This window comes from Musca autumnalis, unplaced genomic scaffold (assembly GCF_047663935.1).
Source record: "Musca autumnalis isolate F117 unplaced genomic scaffold, ASM4766393v1 scaffold_1, whole genome shotgun sequence".
Classification (NCBI taxonomy): domain Eukaryota; kingdom Metazoa; phylum Arthropoda; class Insecta; order Diptera; family Muscidae; genus Musca; species Musca autumnalis.
The window spans coordinates 19340288-19359102 of record NW_027411644.1 but is presented as its reverse complement, the minus strand read 5'-3'; the positions used below and the strand labels follow the sequence as shown (position 1 = coordinate 19359102).

The window sequence follows — 18815 nt, the reverse complement described above, 5'->3', positions numbered from 1 at the left end:
TGTTATTATCAAGGCGAATTTAACAAGGTGATCCAATAGTTGACGTTAGGTTGTAGTCTTCATTTGCTGTCAAATTTTTTTTTGCGCGAAATATCCTCAAAAGTAGGAAGAAAACGTTAAAATATTATTCGCGAAGCTTAAACAAAGATGTTGTACACAGATATTTTTTATAGAACGAAATATTTGTTATTTATTTTTGATTAAAAATATGTTTTGACAGCAAATGAAGACATAGGTTGCTATTATTGTATCACCTTCTTTCTTACACCATGGTTAGTATAATACACAATTAATACGATATATTGATAATTTTACTATAATTTTAGAAATAAAGCTTTAAAGTTGTATATTGTCGTATTTTTTTATGACTAATTCAATTTACAACAGTTTGTTTTGAAAATTCATGTTCGATCAGTTGCACATACATATGCATCTACCTTGATAATTGTGATATGTTTGAAATCAACAAAAAAATAAGTATAAACACCGGGGTGTATTTCAGGATTTCGTGAAATCCAGTGGATTTTGGAGCGTAAGTGTAAACTTGACATAAAAGTTGTAAACTGCTCCCATATGTCCCAATTTACATTAGGCGAGTTTACTTGCGGCAATTGTCAGTTTGTGGGTGAGAGAGGGTGTTGAGAGGCAAAGGGTTACCATATACCTCACCTCTCTCTCCACCGAACTGACAATTGCCGCAAGTAAACTCGCCTAATGTAAATTGGGACTATGAATTGTATGGTGTCTGAAGTAAAGGAACGCTTCTCGATTAAAAAGTTGTAAAACTTGAAGATTCTTGCACGTAAAGGAACAGAGCTTTTATCAACTATTTGCTGGGATGGGTGCATGGCAGAACTACCAGGTAGTGGTATCACACCAGCTGATCGAATATGAAAAGTCAAATCCCTTTATAAAAAAATTATTTTTGTTGTAATTTCCCCAACAACATAAAGAAAGCTTTGACATAACATATCCAAAATTTTACGATGCCACTACCTGGGTAATTGTGCCATGGATGGGTGTAAATTGAAATTTGAACATCGTTCCTTCTTCAACCTTATTCGCCAATTGCATATTCCCCTTCTTCCTCCTTCTAAACATGATAAAAAATCACTGATTTTTTCGTGCTACCATTTCGCAGTGACTGAATATTATTAATTGTGTCGTGGTCAAGTAAAGTAGTAAATAAAAAATAAAATGAGAATTGAAAAATAATATTAAAAAAATGAATTTTAAACCTATTATCACTTGTAAGTTTGCACGTGGAGTGTGAATTTCTACTTAGCAAAATGTTTTCTGCGATAAGACTCAGCAATCTCTTGCTGTTGACTGTTTGACTAACGTTTTTGTTTTTTTTGCAGATACTGGTTCAGCTCCGCTGTTTCGATCATTGGAGGCACAAATATCAAATGCTATACCCTTGGACACATGCGAGTGGCGTCGAACACTGCATCGGCCCACAAAACATGTAAGACTCGATGCCCAGTTTCAGCCATTCAATGAGAAGCTTTTAGAGAAATACAAAACAGGTGAATGGAGTATTGTAGAACATCCTATACTGCATATTTATGTGACGGAATGTAATGTAAGAGAAAATATTGAATTCCATTAATCAATTATTCAAATCATGGGTGTTTCAATTGTCTTTCCAGGATGTGGATAATTATAAGAAAACAACTCATGAAGAAATAGATAAGTGGCTAAAATTATTAGCCAGCTATGATATAAGTGATTGGATGATACTTCTGGTTGAGACTATAGATGTGCGAAAGACCAAAAATTTACTACAAAGAACAACGGTACTGGATAAAATACGTTTGGATTTTGGTGCCAAGAATGAAGATCGTTGTATATCGGTATTGAATCCGGCCAAATTTGAACAAAAATCTACCGAAAGTTTTAGGTGTTTGGTGCAGCGCATTAGGTATAACCATCAAGTTTAAAATTGCTCTAATTTCTTTAACATTTTGTTTACTTTTACAGGTTCCTTATGCTGGCCAGCTATAATCGCAATATTGGCAAATATGAAGAACTTATACGCTCGAAACGTGAAAAACGCAACCATGACGGATGGGATTTCCGCCAGTATTTCTTTATGCAGGAAGATTTGGCACTGGTCTTTGAAAAGCTGGAGTTACATACAGACGCCCTTATACAGTACGATGAGTTGGATGCCATATTTTCCCAATTCATAACGAACTCCAGTTTTGGTGAAAAACAAAAATGGTTGGAATATTTTCGCAAACCATTAACATCATTCCATGGTATTTGCCTGAGAAGAAAGGATCGCTTTGAACTGAGAGAACAAATACGTAACGAAGGTGTATCGTTGTTGGAATTCCGTAATTATTTATTTGAACGACAAGCCTACTTGTTGCAGCAGAGCAATGATACACCTTGCATTGCTAAAAGGCTTTTGGGTTTTCTGTTTTCAACTTTAAGGGAGGTGGAATTGGTTAAATTGGAATATCAAGAAGGTGCCTTGGCGTGCTGGGAGTTTGTGTGTGCCCTCGAGGTATTACAAGTGTGTGAAATGTCAATGGAACCCCAAGAAGTAACATGTTTTCAACATTGTGCCCCCATTTGGAATTTGGCCAAGGATAAGTTATATGAGTTGGGTAAACTCTGTGGACTGTTGCCTGGATGTACACCCAGTTCATCCCAATTGCATATTGTAGTACAGTTGTCGGCAGGCATTGGAGACACTCCGATAGATCAGCAGCAGCAGTTTTTAAATCCCACACCACAGCAAAGGGATCGATCCCCCGCCCGTAAGCCACGCAAATCTGCTCCCGAACAGCTAAAAGAAGCCCTGGGCTCAAACCAGGCCTTTCAAAAATTATATTTGGAATTGGCTGAATTGGCAATTAGCACATACAAACATGTATCACGTCTGCGTTCGGCACGTTTGGTTGGTTTGGATTTGGGCAATTTCTATTGTGCCTTGAATGAGCCTCACAAGGCTGTGGGATTTTTTACCGATCTTTTGCGAGAATTGAAGGCCGAAAATTGGCCCTCCCTGTGTTCCCAGACTTTGTTGGAGTTGGCAAATTGCTATCGCAAAATGGGTGATGCCATGGCCTACACAAAAACCTGCAGTGCCATTTCATGTTGTCCCGAACTTGAGACTTTAGTGCGTTCCTTTTATTTTGATGAGTTTTTAAAATCTCTGAAATCCCTCAACTCAGTGTTGTCCGCCCAACCATCCTTGGAAAATGCCAATTTTTGTGTTCTCGAAGATCATTTTCGCATCAATAGTATCGCGGTTTTAAATGAAAAGCCTATCATTCAGGATGACATAATACGGGTGGAGGTGCAATTTGAGAGTTTATATCCACGTGAAATTCTGGTAGATGAAATTAAGTTGTCCTTTGAACGTTATATAGCTCCATTGCCCAATCAAGTGAACACACCAAATGCAATGGCCCAAAAGGCTGCTGGCTATGTTAAAGACAATCGTATGAAATTCTCCTTACTTTTGAATCGAAAACAAGACAATAAATTAGATTGTGCTTCGGTGGCATGTGATACACCAAAACCCAAACAGCCGGTGAGGAGGACAAGTAGTACTAAACGTAAACTTTCGCCTAGTATACAATCGGATTTTAGTAATGCCGTTACAGTGGAGAATATTGTTATACAACCCGGAGCAAATAAAATTGAGCTACAAACTAAGGGAACACGAGTGGGACAATGGGAATTTAAACAGGTATGTAAAGAATTTTTTTACTAATATATCAATTTCTTTAAATGTTTGTTTTATATTTCTTTTAGCTCCGTTTGCGAATGTCCCAACTGGATTTCCTCTCTGAACATTTGCCCATTAAAGTTTTACCATTCGACATCACAACAAAACCAGCAACAGCTGTACTACATTTTAAAACACTCATAGCTGGAATAGAACAACCCATTCGCCTACATGTTGCCGGTGGTAGTTTTATATTCCCTCCTGATGCCAAAATAACCCTAAAATGTTCAAAAAACTTGCGGATACGTATGCAAAATCAAGTCAAGGAAGAAGATTGTGATACCAACAAGGAAAATCCCGATGAAGATGCCACATTTGAAAGTGTTCTTCATGTGCCTCTGATGAATTTCAAATCATTCGAAGAACGTGATATACCACTGGAAGTTCTGACGGATATGCCTGGACGCAAATTGACCAAACACCTTGAACATCACATTACACTGAGTTGCCCCTGGTCACGTAATGAATTACAGATACCCATTGAATTCCAGCCGGCCATAGAGGCTTCGTGTCACTTGCATACCTGTGGTACTCAGAAGTTTTTGCAAGTGATTGTTCGGGGTTTAGAGGCGCATCTGTATTTGACAGAGGCACGGGTGCGATGTGATGTACCTGGTGTGCGTTTGATCGATTTGAATCCGCCAACACAACAGAAAATTGTGTGTAATCCAGTGAATTTTAATGCAAATTCGTTTCAGAAGCGTTCATATATATTTCTAACTTATTTTGTTGTTTCTTTTTTAAGGAAATCTACAAATCCCTGACGGTTTATTTCCTCTATGAAATACAAGTGGAGCCATTGGGAACTGAAACAGAGTTTCCTGTGATAAAAGTGCATTTCATGACAAAATATTCCAGTGTGGAAAAACCTTATTTGCTGCGTAATTTCGGTTGTGCGTTCGATTTGGTGGACTATGTAACGTTGTTTAAAATTCAGGCCCAATTGGAACCAAATGAGTTGTGTCGCCTGAAGTCTGTGTGCAATTTAAATTTGAAAATCACCAAAATACATGCTAATCCGTACAGTGATTTAATGTACGAGGTGTTGTCTGATCAAAATTCATGGGCAGTGTGTGGCCGGTCATCGGGTAAGTGCAAATAACATTAAATAAAATTATTTTAGAAACAAAAAACATTAATTTTTGTGTTTAGGCATAATTTCCATGAAAGATGTTGAGAGCCACTCTATTTCCCTGGATGTAATGCCGCTGTGTACAGGATTTTTACCCATGCCTAGCATACGTCTATCCAAATACATTACATGTAGCAAAACTAAAGCCGATACTCATTCTAAAGTGCATCCATTCCCTCCGGGCCAATTGTACAATTCAACAAAATCAATGCAAATCCATGTCATAGCCACAGCTGGTGAACAATAATATTAATCCCCAAATACCTAACATTTTTGACTTGAACTTAATTTATTTAAAATAACAAAACAAAAACAAGAAAAAGAAACACTCAACAACACAACAAATTAAGTATTATTGTTAATCATCTACAAATTAGAACTGAAAGAAGAAAAAAATAAGAGGAAGTAAAAAAAAAACTATTATAATAATTATAATTTTTATTAAATATATTTATAATAATATATTAAATATACTATTATATATGTATGTTCCCATAAAATGTGACATGTCTATTTATTTGTTCAACTCCTTTGAAAGAATATCCAATTGTTGTTCCTGTAAACGATAAAAATGCCATTGTTCTGCTTCGGTTAAATCTGTGGCTCCCATCTTTTGATAGAATTTCGACGCTGGATTCCAGGATAAAACGTGAAAATCAACACGTTTACAGCCAAACTCTTTGGCCTTGGCAGCTACTTCACGAAACATACGGCCACCAGCTCCAATGCCACGATAAGCGGGCTTTACATAAATATCTTCCAAGAAATATGATTTACCTTGCCATGTGGAATATGAAAAGAAACAAATGGCATAGCCAATTGTTGATCTGGAATAAAAGACGAAAGAAATTGGGATTTGGATTATGTACATCAATACAAATAATGATGATGTTTCAGACAAATGTTTCTATCGTGTGACGTATTTAACATTCTAATGGAAAAGGTCATGCGGGGTGCATAAAAATGAGCAAGAGTCTGCCATGTTGCCATGCCATCAAGGCACAAGAAGTCCAGAGGACTTGGACGAACTTTATTGGTATGTCATATATTTATCAATCACCGACAACGACAAAGTTTGTATAGAGTTTTAATGGTTATGTTGGTCGCGGGTATGCAACTTGAACTCTATTCTAAAGACGGTATGCACAAAAATGGGAAGCCTAAAATGTCCTTGGGAAACCCGAACGCTTCTACCAGAGGGGTTTCCTAGATTAACCTTTCGACAAAGAAGGGCGTTATATGGAACATTTTCTCTAGAATATCTTTTCGATAGTATAGGTAACGTTAGATGTATACTTCGATAAAAAGGGTGCTAAAAGTAACTCCTCGGATACTCTTTATTAACTTTTCGTTTAGAAAGGGTGTTCTAGAATATCTTTTCGAAACTATAGAGGGCGTTGGAAGTATCCTTAGATAAGAAATGGTGCTCTAAAATGAAGTTATACGAGAAATACCTTTGTGAAATTTTAGGAAAATAAAGTATGCTCCCTCCTGATTAAATCATCCTCGCTTAGAAAGGTTGTTAAAAGAGCATTATATAAAAATATGGGACTTGTAGAACTATTGGAAATGGCGCCAAAAGATCATTTCGATAAGAAAGAACCCTTCGGTAAAAAGGGTTCTTGAATGTTCTCTTGAGAATATAGAATCCACTGCGACAAGAAAGACGGATATTGAATACGGTTTCAATTAGGAAGGATGTCAAAACACCTTTTCGATATGAAAGAGTGCTCTGAAAGATCTTTCTTTAAAAAAACCAAGGGAAGAAACTCCTTTCTAAAACGTTCTTTGATCGAATTCCCCACTACAGCAATTTCATGATTTTACTAAACAAGTCCCGGTCCACACAAGCGTGATTTCATTGAAAAATTTCATTAAATTTGACGTTCTTAGATCGAGTTCCCCTACAACAAATTTAGTGATATTTCTCTACTATAGAATTCGACCTAGGGACGCATAATTTCATGATATTTTTCAATGAAATCATTCTAGTGTGGACGGGGACTAAACGAAAGTCTTTGGATACTAAAGGATGCACTCACATTCAACAAAAACACTTCGTATTTTGCTAATAAAAATGTTGTTTGCCTATGTTCAGCATTCAAGCCTCTCAAAACCTCGTAATTTAAATGTTTGCACAGCTCGAAGGACCACGTGGGGCATTTACATTGGGGCCTAAAACGGATGTTTTAGGAAAATATGCGATTTATATGTCAAATATATGAAAATAAACGCATTGAAATAATCATTTGCGATCCCATAAAGTAAATTTAACATTTGAGGTTCCCAATAGTCAAAACTTCTCCACCAAACATTTATAGCCCGCTAATAAAGATATCTGTCGATTTGAAGTTTTTTGATGATATTTGCAACATTTTTGACGTAACTACCTGTAATTTTACATTTGAGATTGTTCCCAGTTGTCACAAAACATTTCCAACAGCAATTGTCAACATAGGTCCACGTTTTTGTATGGGCCCCATAAAACGGTACCTCCCGATATTAGGTATTTTAGATACATAAATTTTTTGACCGAACTTTCTGTATTTTGAAATTCGAGATTCCCGGTTGTAACAAAACTTCCTCACTAAAAATTGTCAACATAGTTCCATGTTTTGGTATACCCTCCATATAATGGTACCTCGAGATTTTCGGTACACATTTTTTACCGAAATAGCGGTCATTTGAAATTTGATATTACCAGTGGTCGCAAAACTTCTACACCAAATATTTTCAACATAGGTTAATGTTCTGGTACAGCCTAGCCCCCCCACGGTAGTTGTCATATGATTTTTTTACCTGTATCAATTTATTCTTTTCTTCAACTTACACTTTATCGGTTTCCTTTAGATCCAGCACATAAATATGACAATATTGTGGACCTCCCTCCAAACCGGAATCTCTCAAAAGATCTACATAAAAATGTATGTATGTATATTAAACAATTGGGAACAAATTTATTAAGCGAACAGCTGCAGAAAAATCTGAAATTTTTACCACAGGTAGATCTCTCGTCCTAATTGCAAAAATGTAAAGTTCCTCGGGTTGAAGTCCATATTTCCCGAGATATGGGCCTTTGAAGTTCCGGAAATTCCTTGTTTTTAACTTCATTTTTGAACGGACAATTATAATATGGGTACCACTTGCGGAATACACTATCATATGCAAATAACCGCCCATCGGCCGGGGATTTAATACTTTCTCCTATGGACAGGAACACTCGGGCACAGGAACAAAATTTTCTTATAAATTGTAATTTGTTTCCAAGTAAACAAGGGAATTGTCGGAACTTCAGAGGCCCATATCCCGGGAAGTATAGACTCCCCCCCCCCCCGAAAAGCTTTATATTTTTGTAATCAGGACGAAAATGTCTACCCATGGTAAAAATTTCGGATTTTTCTGCCCGCTGTCCAAAAATGGCAAAAATAAAAATTTGCATTGGTACAAGAATCGACAATAATACCTTCTTCAGTTAACTGGGGTCCATCACTCATTTTTTCGAAATCAGCCAATTCCTAAAATAAAAACATAAAACGCCAAATTAATTTTTCTAAGTGTAAACACATGGCACCGTAAAATGACAATCAGCTGTTTTGATGTTAGGATTTTACAACAAAACAATTGCAATTTTTATGATTATGTTCAAATACATTGCAATTTACATATGGATGTATTTTCTCACCTGTATCATCTCCACAACAACTTTTAAATCATTTTTCTCAGCTTTACGAAATACAAACTCTTTATTTGATGCCATTTGATGCTGTTCCAGTCGATTTTCTCCAGACAAACTAACAGATGTTTAGATGTAGTGAATTTAAACTAAATGAATTGAACGATTAGAGGCGTATTTATGTTTGTGTGGGAATGGTACCACAATTCAACTTATTTGATCTAATCAATGGCGAGCGAGAACAAGGTGTTTGTTCTGTTATCATATCTGAATATTAACCCTAATGTGGCACTACATAAAAACATACATATTTGGTTACAGCTTGTTGGTATAAATACGATATTTGGTCGGTTTATAAAAAGTTATTTTTAAATTTTTGTTTTAAATATGCTTTTTTATACATTTGTTGAATGAGCTTTGAGGACATACATACATACATAAGTTGAAGTCCACACACGAGTAATTTCATGGAATAAAAATGTCATGAAATTATGCGTTTTAGGCATATACATACATATATCTTTTTCAACATGCTTCATAAAATATATTCAACCTGAAAAGAAGGGGTTTATGTTAAATACATAATCTACTTGACAAATATTCCATGGAATTTGTTCATTAAATAGAATGTTTCATATGGAGCTTTCCATGTTTAGATACCAAGTAAAATATTTGTTCCTTCTTAATAATCATCAATAACAATTGCTGTAGTATATGTTCCCACAAACATCCCAGAAGGGAAGGAAGACTTAGATCATATCAATGAGTGCATCCAAAATGGGACCTTCTTCTATCGCCGAGTACATAACTGAAATACTCAGTGGAATTTTGCCACCGGGAAACGAACCAGGACATTCCGTTTGCATGGCGGATGTGCATAATGCTGCCCTTTTATTTGGATAGCGGAAACTCACAGACTCTAATGTAGGGTATTCGAAAAAGGAAAAACAAAAATCATGTCAATGTTTAAGATTGAATTGCTCTGTGCGATTGACATGACAAACACACAGCAATGAAGACTTGTAATGGCTGCGCCAACACTCTGTTGTTAAAAGCGATAATAAATTATTTAAAAAAGTGTAGTCACTTGTACATTTTTTATTATAAAATAACAAAAACAATAAAAACAAAAGAATGAAACTAAATTGAAACTTAAAGAAAGAAAATGTGTACATCAGCAACAACAACAAAAAGTCACATAATAATTGTAGTTCAACTGAAACAGATAAGAAGTGACATTAAAATGTTTAAACTCGGCTCATTCACTCACTCCATCAGTGGCCGGTTGGACAACGACTCGACAGTAATGGGGTGACCAGATTCGATATAAAATGTATATTATAAAATCATACATGCTTACATTTACGAAATACAGTGGATTTCAACTGCAAATAATGGCATGTATTCGTAAAGCTCAAAGAAGGTCATGCTTACTTCTAATGTACCGAGGCCTTATCATTTGAAATCTTCTAAATCTAGAGACTTTGAAGAATCTTTTATAGAAGAGAATCTTCAAATGGTTTTCTATCTGTATACAACTTTTAAACGGACTTCTATTGCCATGAGCTCCTTACCTTAGATACTTATTTACTTAGCTGGCCCATTACAGAACATTTGTTCCATAGGCACTCTGGAATACCGCGTCTTTTGATCTCATCATCCACTTGTTTGCCCCATCTATTCCTTGGCCTGCCAATTCTGCGTGCACCGCCGAGCGGTCAGTGTTTATACGCCTTTTTAGCGGGTTCATCATCGCTCATTCTTATGATATGGCCTAGCCAACGCAATCGCTGCATCTCGATACGTTTAACAATATTGATGTCGTTGTATAGCAGATACAGCTCGTGGTTCATGCGACGTCGATATTCGCAGATACAGCTCGTGGTTCATGCGACGTCGATATTCGCCGTCAACACAGATTGGTCCGTAAATCTTTCGAAGAATTTTTCTCTCAAACACACCAAGCACTGCCATGTCTGCTTGCGCAAGTACCCAGGCTTCGGAGCCATACATCAGCACGGGTAGTATCAGTGTTTTGTAGAGCGTTATTTTTGTTTGACGAGATGTGGCTTTGTTTTTAAACTGCTTACTTAAACCAATGTAGCATCTGTTGGCCAATACAATTCTTCTTTTTGTTTCACAACTGATATCGTTTGTGTGTTTACGGAGGTGCCGAGGTAGACGAAGTCTTTTACTACCTCAATATAATAGGAACCAACTTCCACAGTCGGTCCGAGCTCAATGGACGCATTGCACGTCGACAACATCAACTTGGTCTTCTCACCGTTTACCGCCAGACCCGCTTTAGCAGATTCTCCTTCGACCTTTATAAAGGTATCAGTTACTTCTTTTACTGATCGGCCCATGATGTCTATATCATCAGCATAAGCAAGTAACATGTGACTATTGGTGTAGATTGTGCCACTTCTTTTGACGTTTGCCTCTCGTATAACCTTTTCCAGCAGGATGTTGAAGAGATCACACGAAAGGCTGTCTCCTTGTCTGAAGCCTCTTTTGGTATTAAACTCTTCGTAGAGGTTCTTTCCTATTTTAACTGAGGACCTCGTGTCAGTTAAAGTCATTTTACAAAGCCGGATGAGCTTTGCGGGGATACCAAATTCAGACATGGCTTGGAGTACCTTTGAACGCAGCGGGCTGTCCAAGGCTGCTTTATAATCGACAAAAAGGTGGTAGGTGTCGATCTGCATCTCTTGGGTCTTCTCCAGGATTTGCCGCAGGGTAAATATCTGGTCAATGGTGGACTTGCCAGGTCTAAAGCCGCATTGGTATGGTCCAATTATCTCGTTGACCATAGGCTTTAGTCGTTGGCACAATATCCCTGACACGATCTTGTGGGCAATAGGGAGTAGACTTATGCCCCTAAAGTTAGAGCATACAGTCTTATCTCCCTTCTTGTGGACGGGTCACAGGGTACTCAGGTTCCAATCGTCGGGTACTCGTTCTTCCTGCCAGATGGTGCTAACTAGCTGATGAATACACCTTATCAGCGTGTCGCCTCCGGTTTTGAACAGCTCGGCTGGTAAGCCATCGGCCCCTGCTGCCTTATTATTCTTCAGCCGGTTTATTGCTGTCTTTACCTCATCTTGGCTGGGCAGTATACATATAATACAATCTTCTGGGATTGGGACTGTGGTATCTTCGTCGTCTTCGCTGCTATTGGATACCAACAGATTTGAAAAATGTTCTTTCTATATCCTGAGCACACTAACTGTATCAGTTACCAAATTACCTTGCTGGTCTCTACAGGAGGATGTGCCTGTACCAATGCCATCAGTTTGATGCTTGACTCTTTGGTAGAATTTCGGACTTTATTCTGGCTCCTGTACATCTCGATTTTTTCACACTCCCGCTTTTCCATCTCTCTCTTTTTTCTGCGGAAAAGACGTTTCTCCTGTCTCCTTTTCTCCCTGTATCTCTCTCGTGCGCTACGCGTTGCTTCGGATTGTAAAGTAGCCCTATATCCCGCATTTTTCTCTTCGGTGACAGCACGACACTCCTGATCATATCATGGATTCCTTGGTGGAGGTCTCTGGTATCCAAGTATGGATTTTGCGGCTGTTTGCATGGAGTGGGCAATGCTTTGCCATTGCGCTGATATGTTATCGGGATGAGGAGTGCTTTGATTAAGCAATTGGGCTAGTTGAGTGGAATATGCTGTGGCTATCTGTTGTGATTGCAGCTTACCGATGTCTAACTTTCGTGTTGTGTCTGTTCGTACTTTGTTTGCTACGTTTAAGCGGGTGCGTACCAATCAATCAATGTTTGCGCCTCGGAACGATCGTACATCCAACACGCTCGATGAATGTCTTCCATCTATCACAACATGATTAATGTGGTTTCTTGTTTTCTGATCTGGAGACAGCCAGGTGCCCTTATGAATATCGAGATGATTAAATCTGGTACTGCTAACTACCATGTATTTTGCAGCTGCAAAGTCTATCAGCCTCATACCCTTGTTAGATGTTTCACTGTGGAGACTGAATTTCCCGACTGTTGGGCCAAAGATATTCTCCTTTCCAATTTTGGCATTAAAATCGCCTAGAATGATTTTAATGTCATGGGCAGGGCAACGGTCATATGTTTCTTCTAAGCGCTCGTAAAATATATGGTCTGTTCGTCCTTTTCTTCAGTGGCAGCATGAGCGCAAATAAAGCTGATGTTGAAGAATTTAGCTTTTATTCGAATTGCAGCAAGTCTTTCATTCACTGGGGTGAAGCTGGATATCAGATGTTTTAGTCTCCGACTAACTACGAATCCACAACCAAACACATGCTTTACGTCATGGCAGCTATAATACAGTGCGTCACCTTTAGGTGTTGTTGTGACGCCTTCCCCAATCCATCGTATTTCCTGTATGGGAGAATATCGGCCTTGTACTTTTCAAGTCTGCCAATGCGAAGACTGCACCTTCTCTATAAAGAGTGCGAACATTCCAGGTGCAGATTCGCAGATCATGGTCCTTAAAACGTTTGCGGGGTTCGTCAACTTTAGAGGGGTTTGTTTTTCTTTTCTTTCGTTTTTTCATAGTAGGCTGTTTTTTCTAGGGGAGGGTTACTAACCCGACGCCCAAACCCAAGTTTTTAACGTTCTTATGGGTGAACGCGCGGCACATGTTAGCTCACTGCCTTTAACGGGTGTCAAAGGCAGTTCCCCAGGTGACACCACGGGGAGGTCAGTGTCCACTTGGAATGAAAGAGGGACCAAGATAAATCCTGGACTTTGCCATGTTAAAACCGATCAGGACCGTTGCTTGGTATCTTCCATCCCCTACGTCACCCAATGCCAAAGGGTAAGTTAAAATTCGGTGCAATGGAGTGCCTCTTTCCGGGGTCACTCCCTTGTAAAAATCATGAGTGAAAATGCATAATTTGATGCACTTCCAAATCACTTGTACATATCATTTAACTGCCTCTTTGGAGGCAAACTTTTCGCTGTGTTATTTATACAAAAATTGGGATGCTGGGATAAGCGATGGCAACTATATAGATAAGCGGAGGAGAAATCACGGCGGTAAGGATGGAAATCCACTTGCACAACACCAACTTCTCGTCCATCTGCATGATAGGGATACGTAAAATCGATTTCGGTTAATCGATTAATCGATTATTAGCCGCAAAAGTTCTAAAAGTCGTAGTCGAATATTGTAATCGACTTACTAAAGACGGAGTCAACTATTATTCTTACTCGACCATTAGTCGTAGTCTATTATTATTCGTAGTCGACTATTAATCGTGGACGACTATTAGTCGTAGTTGATTATTGAGTGTGCTAAAACCGCGTAGTTGGCGGTACTTTTCTTATACATATACACATCATGGATCGCATCAACGAAGATGGTCGATTATATTCGATTATAATCGGTTTTCGGCGGTTAGCGAATAATCGAAAGTCGACTTTTAGTACACTCTCAAATAATCGACTAACCTAAAATCGAGTTTTAAGTTTTTCACGAAAACCGTATAATCGAAAAACCGATTATTGCATTCCACTGCGTATCCCTACTGCATGACTTTCGAAAATCCTGACCCTCCATGCCAAGATGTGGAGAGGCTCGTAAGGAAAATGGGAAGAACATGCATCATAATCTAAGGATGTGATTCCAATTCTCGCCGTTAGGGAAAGCAGCGACCCAAATGTCAGATCTTTCTATAATGATGAACACAAATACATAGCTGTCTACTACGTTAGGCACGGGTTCTTTGGCCATCTCATTCCTTTAGATGATTTTTTTTTACACTTTTGACGATTTTCTTTAGACATAAGAGGCCTTAAATTACAATCCTTAGATAATAAAAGGTCTTTAAATTACCTTCTAAAGAGGCATACGACCTTTAAACGGTATTCTATAAACATAGTAGACTTTCCAAAGGTCAATAGACATTAAAGCAGCCAAGATCATCCATATACGTTAACGTATGTGAGAATAACAATCAGTCGTCGTTGAGCAGCCGACAAGTAAACATGTGCATGGATATACGCATAATTTTAGTGGGGGCACTGAACAAAACCGCACACACCCGCCACATGTTTACTGGCCACAGGTCTAGCAACTAGAGTTGTGTAGTTCCGGAACGAACTAGTTCCAAGGAACTATTACGGACAAGGAACTATTGGAACTATATCCATCTCTTGCGTTTATATGGTTCCTATAGTTCCTTTCGTTTTTCTCGTTCCTTCAATTTAACGCCTACGTCGATCTTTCGTTGTTGCTGTTTGTCCGCTGCTATTTATTTATTTTCATGTCAATTCATCCACCAAAAAATGAAAACATTTCGGTCTCGGAACTCGGAACGGAAAAAAAACAAAAAGAGCGACGAAAGTGAAAGATTCGTTGAACTATTTCGGTCTCGGAACCATTTGGAACAAAAGAACGATGAGAGAGAAAGATTCGTTGAACTATATCGATCTCGGAACTATTTGGAACTATGGAACTACTTTAAGGAACTAGTTCCTTTTGGGAAAAGGAACTAGAAAGATCGATCCGCTCCGGGAACTAGATTGCCCAACTCTACTAGCAATAACTGAATGCTGACACAAACTTTCTTGTGATTCTCTCACTACTTTACTCTCTTTTTTTATTTTGAGCATCAATGCATTAAAGACTTCTCAACGGGTTTCTCTATACCATAGCCGACCAAGAAGAGCGAGCGCTTAAATTGTTTATGTGTGGGTAAAATTACACTGACAGAACAGGGTGATGATTTTCATATTGAGTGTGAAATGAAAAATATATTGTTGGCGCGTTCGCTTTGTATGACTTAAATTAAAAATAACTTCATAATTTGAAAAGTATTTTTCTTCATATGTTAATTTTTTTAAAGAGAAAAAACAAATTGTATATAAAAATGATTTTTTAAGACTTTCTAAGCATACATACATTTTTTATTGTTGCATTGCAGACGAGGCATTCTGCGTCATTAAAAATATTAATACAAAACAAAAATCATTTTCAAATTCTTCCCTCCACATATTTGCTGTACAACTGCAAAATCTTTTCTGTGTACCCAAAAATAAACAAATAAAGCGGCATCAACCTGCTTGCATGAAATTCAGTACAAGACTGAAGTAAAAAAATCAAAACATTTGCTCTCTTACTTTGCGTTCGGGTCGCGTGTGTGTGATTTGCCGAAAGACTTCGTAACCAAATCAATACCCACGAACGGGTTTGCTCTATACATAGCAACACCCCAAACGATAGTTGTGTCTTTTTACTTTTTCAGTAATAATTATTCAGTAACTTCTTTTCAGAGAGTAAGAGAGATTTTACTCTTTGATACGAAAATAGAGAAAAAAGTAAAAAGACAGCATTTAGTAGACTTTAGCAAGGTAACAGTTGATTACCAAAACAAAAACATTGGCACCAATTTATGAAAGAAAAACTAACTCCAAAGCAATGAAAAAGTTCTTAAATTTTAAGCAAAATAAATAAAAAATAATTAATATATTAATAAAATAATCAATAAATATAGTTGAATCGTAATATTTATAGTATTTTTCACAAAAATCAGATAAACATCGAGCAGCTGACCATTAGCAGATGATTAAAAAACAGCTGATCGAATTTGCTAAATGTTGCTGGGAAAAAATCTTTCAGCTACTTTTAGCAATTTCTCAGCAAACAACTGTCAAAATTGTTCTCCCACTTCGCTCTCTTTTACTGAACTTTTGTGTAAAAAGACAGTATTTAGTAACATTTCGTAATAATTATTACAAAATATCACGTAAAAAGACACAGCTGATGTTATACAGAATATAACATACCTTTAAACGGTCTCCTTTGGCCATAGGAGAGATTTTACGGACTACTGAAGACATAGAAGATATAAAAAGATGTTCTATAATAAATTATCCACATTTGGAATTATGAAGATTTTCATAGTGATCCTAACCGTATGGTCCATAGACTAATGAAGGTGTAGACGAAGAATTGTTCTCAGCATGTTAGTTAGTATGCTCTGTAATAGTTAGATGGCGTTAGTAGTATTTTTTAAGCTATTGAGCTACTACACGACATATTTGAGTGAAGACCATAGCATCTATAAAAAATAAACACATTAAACTTCTCTATCTATAGATTATTTTGTCTATGGAGCTACTACACGACATATTTGAGTGACAACTTCAGGATATCATGAGCATATTGAATGGATGGGCGCCATCTACAACAAACAAGCACACTACAATTTTCTCTGTCTATACGATTAATTAGTCTATGGTATGGTCACCTTATTTGCTCTAACACAGAAACACATCTGAAACTATTCCATGCTTTTCAAGAAGCAACAGCGATTTTTAGCACAATTTTGAACCTAGTTTTTTATTTAAATTTGACTGACGTAAACTGATCACAAATCGATCGATAGATTTAATAGTTTTTTATTTTAAATTGAACTGACAGTGAAGAGTATTTATGAGTAGCTAGAATGATGTCTAAGACAACAACAGCATGCCAACACCATCAGTCAGTCAGTTGAAAACATCAACACCAACCAACCAACGATGATGCCTCGAAAAAAGACGTCTGACATTAAATGATGCTGCTGAATATGAATATTGTGGTGCTCCATGAAGTGATCGTTATGAAATGAAGGAGTCATTAAAAAACACATACTTCGGTACATGTTATGTATGTACACTTGTAAGTACGTCCATTAGCAGTGAAAATGTGACGAAAAAATATAAATCTTTTTTGAAATCAAAAATAATTATAATTCCCCAAACAATATTCAAAATTGTTTCTCTTATCGCGAGGGTCATCTAAGTTTTTCCATTAGAACCAAAAAACGAAATGAGAACGATTAGGTGCTGGAATTTGTTTTGAATTTATTTGTTTTGTCTGCCAATGACAAACGTCATCGGTTTTAAAGGGGTGGTGAGGTTAATTACGATTTTAGTTCATCACTAAAATAATGTGAACGGTTTTTGCGAAACCATATTCGAGTCTGAATTCTATAATAGAAAATTAGTACACAAAGAATAGTGATTAAAATCGATTTTATAAAATAAAATTAAAAAGATTTTTTTGGAGAACCAACAGCGCAAAGTTTTGCATTTTTAAGACTGAAACAATGGCCGTAGATTTTTAAGAAGAATACATGGTACAATTACAAAGAACCTATTTTTGTACACCTGAAAACAAAAGTTGATTTTAAGAATAATTTTATATATGATTTTCAATGAAATCGTGGAAATGCACATATTTATTTAAAGAAATCACAGATTTAAAACAAAAATATTTTTTTGTATTAATTGTATAATATTTTCAAATGAATTTTAAAAAAATATTTTGTAACAAATTTTATATTTTTAAACAATTCGTGGAATTTTGTTAAATTTTTAAAAACATCGTTAAGGAATTCGTAGACTTTTTTAATTTTTTTTAAGGAATTCGTATTTTTTAATACATATTTTAAAAGAATTCGTAGATTTTTTTAAAAATATTTTTAAAGAATTCTTGGATTTTTTAAAAATAATTTTAAAGAATTCGTGGATTTATTTAAATATATTTTTAAAGAATTTGTGGATTTTTTTAAATTTTAAACAATTAGTAGATTTCTTAAATATTTTAAAGAATTCGTGGAATTTTTTAAAATATTCGTGGATTAAAGAAGTCGTGGATTTCTTTAAAAAATATTTTTAAGGAATTCGTAGATTTTTTAAAAATATTTTAAATAATTCGTAGATTTTTTAAAAATATTTTTAAAGAATTCGTAGATTTTTTTTAAATATCTTTAATAAATTGGTGAGTTTTTTAAGAAATTCGTGAATTTTTTTTTAAAAAATATCTTTAAAGAATTCGTGGATTTTTTAAAAATGTTTTTAAAGAATTTGTGGATTTTTTTAAAATATTTTTAAAAAATTTGTTGATTTTTTTTAATATTTTTAAAGAAGTCGTAGATTTTTTTTAAATATTTTTAAAGAATTCGTGTATTTTTTTAAATATTTTTAAAGAATTCGTGGATTTTTTAAAAATAATTTTAAAGAATTCGTGGATTTTTTTAAAAATATTTTTAAAGAGTTCGTGGATTTTGTTAAAAAATATTTTTAAAGAATTCGTGGATTTTTTAAAAAAATATTTTTAAAGAATGAATTCTTGGATTTTTTTTTATATTTTTAAAGAATGAATTCTTGGATTTTTTTTTTATATTTTTAAAGAATGAATTCTTGGATGTTTTTTTTAATATTTTTAAAGAATTCTTGGATTTTTTAAAAATAATGTTTAAATTCGTGGATTTTTTAAA

The 18815-nt window shown here is 36.0% G+C and overlaps 2 protein-coding genes across 2 annotated transcripts; one reads left to right on the top strand and one right to left on the bottom strand.

Moving 5' to 3' along the window:
* Positions 1–1115: 1115 nt before the first annotated feature.
* Positions 1116–5253, top strand: SIDL (SIDL trafficking protein particle complex subunit 10). The gene is made up of 7 exons (XM_073969022.1): positions 1116–1250; positions 1362–1585; positions 1653–1924; positions 1984–3709; positions 3775–4407; positions 4494–4836; positions 4901–5253. Exons 1-7 carry the CDS (start codon positions 1226–1228, stop codon positions 5125–5127), a joined length of 3450 nt encoding a protein of 1149 aa, XP_073825123.1. The 5' UTR covers positions 1116–1225; the 3' UTR covers positions 5128–5253.
* Positions 5254–5286: 33 nt separating this feature from the next.
* Positions 5287–8824, bottom strand: LOC141394506 (thialysine N-epsilon-acetyltransferase). Its single transcript, XM_073969036.1, has 4 exons — positions 8563–8824; positions 8344–8395; positions 7711–7792; positions 5287–5707 (listed from the first exon to the last, which is right to left on the bottom strand). Exons 1-4 carry the CDS (start codon positions 8635–8637, stop codon positions 5395–5397), a joined length of 522 nt encoding a protein of 173 aa, XP_073825137.1. The 5' UTR covers positions 8638–8824; the 3' UTR covers positions 5287–5394.
* Between the last annotated feature and the right edge of the window lie 9991 nt (positions 8825–18815).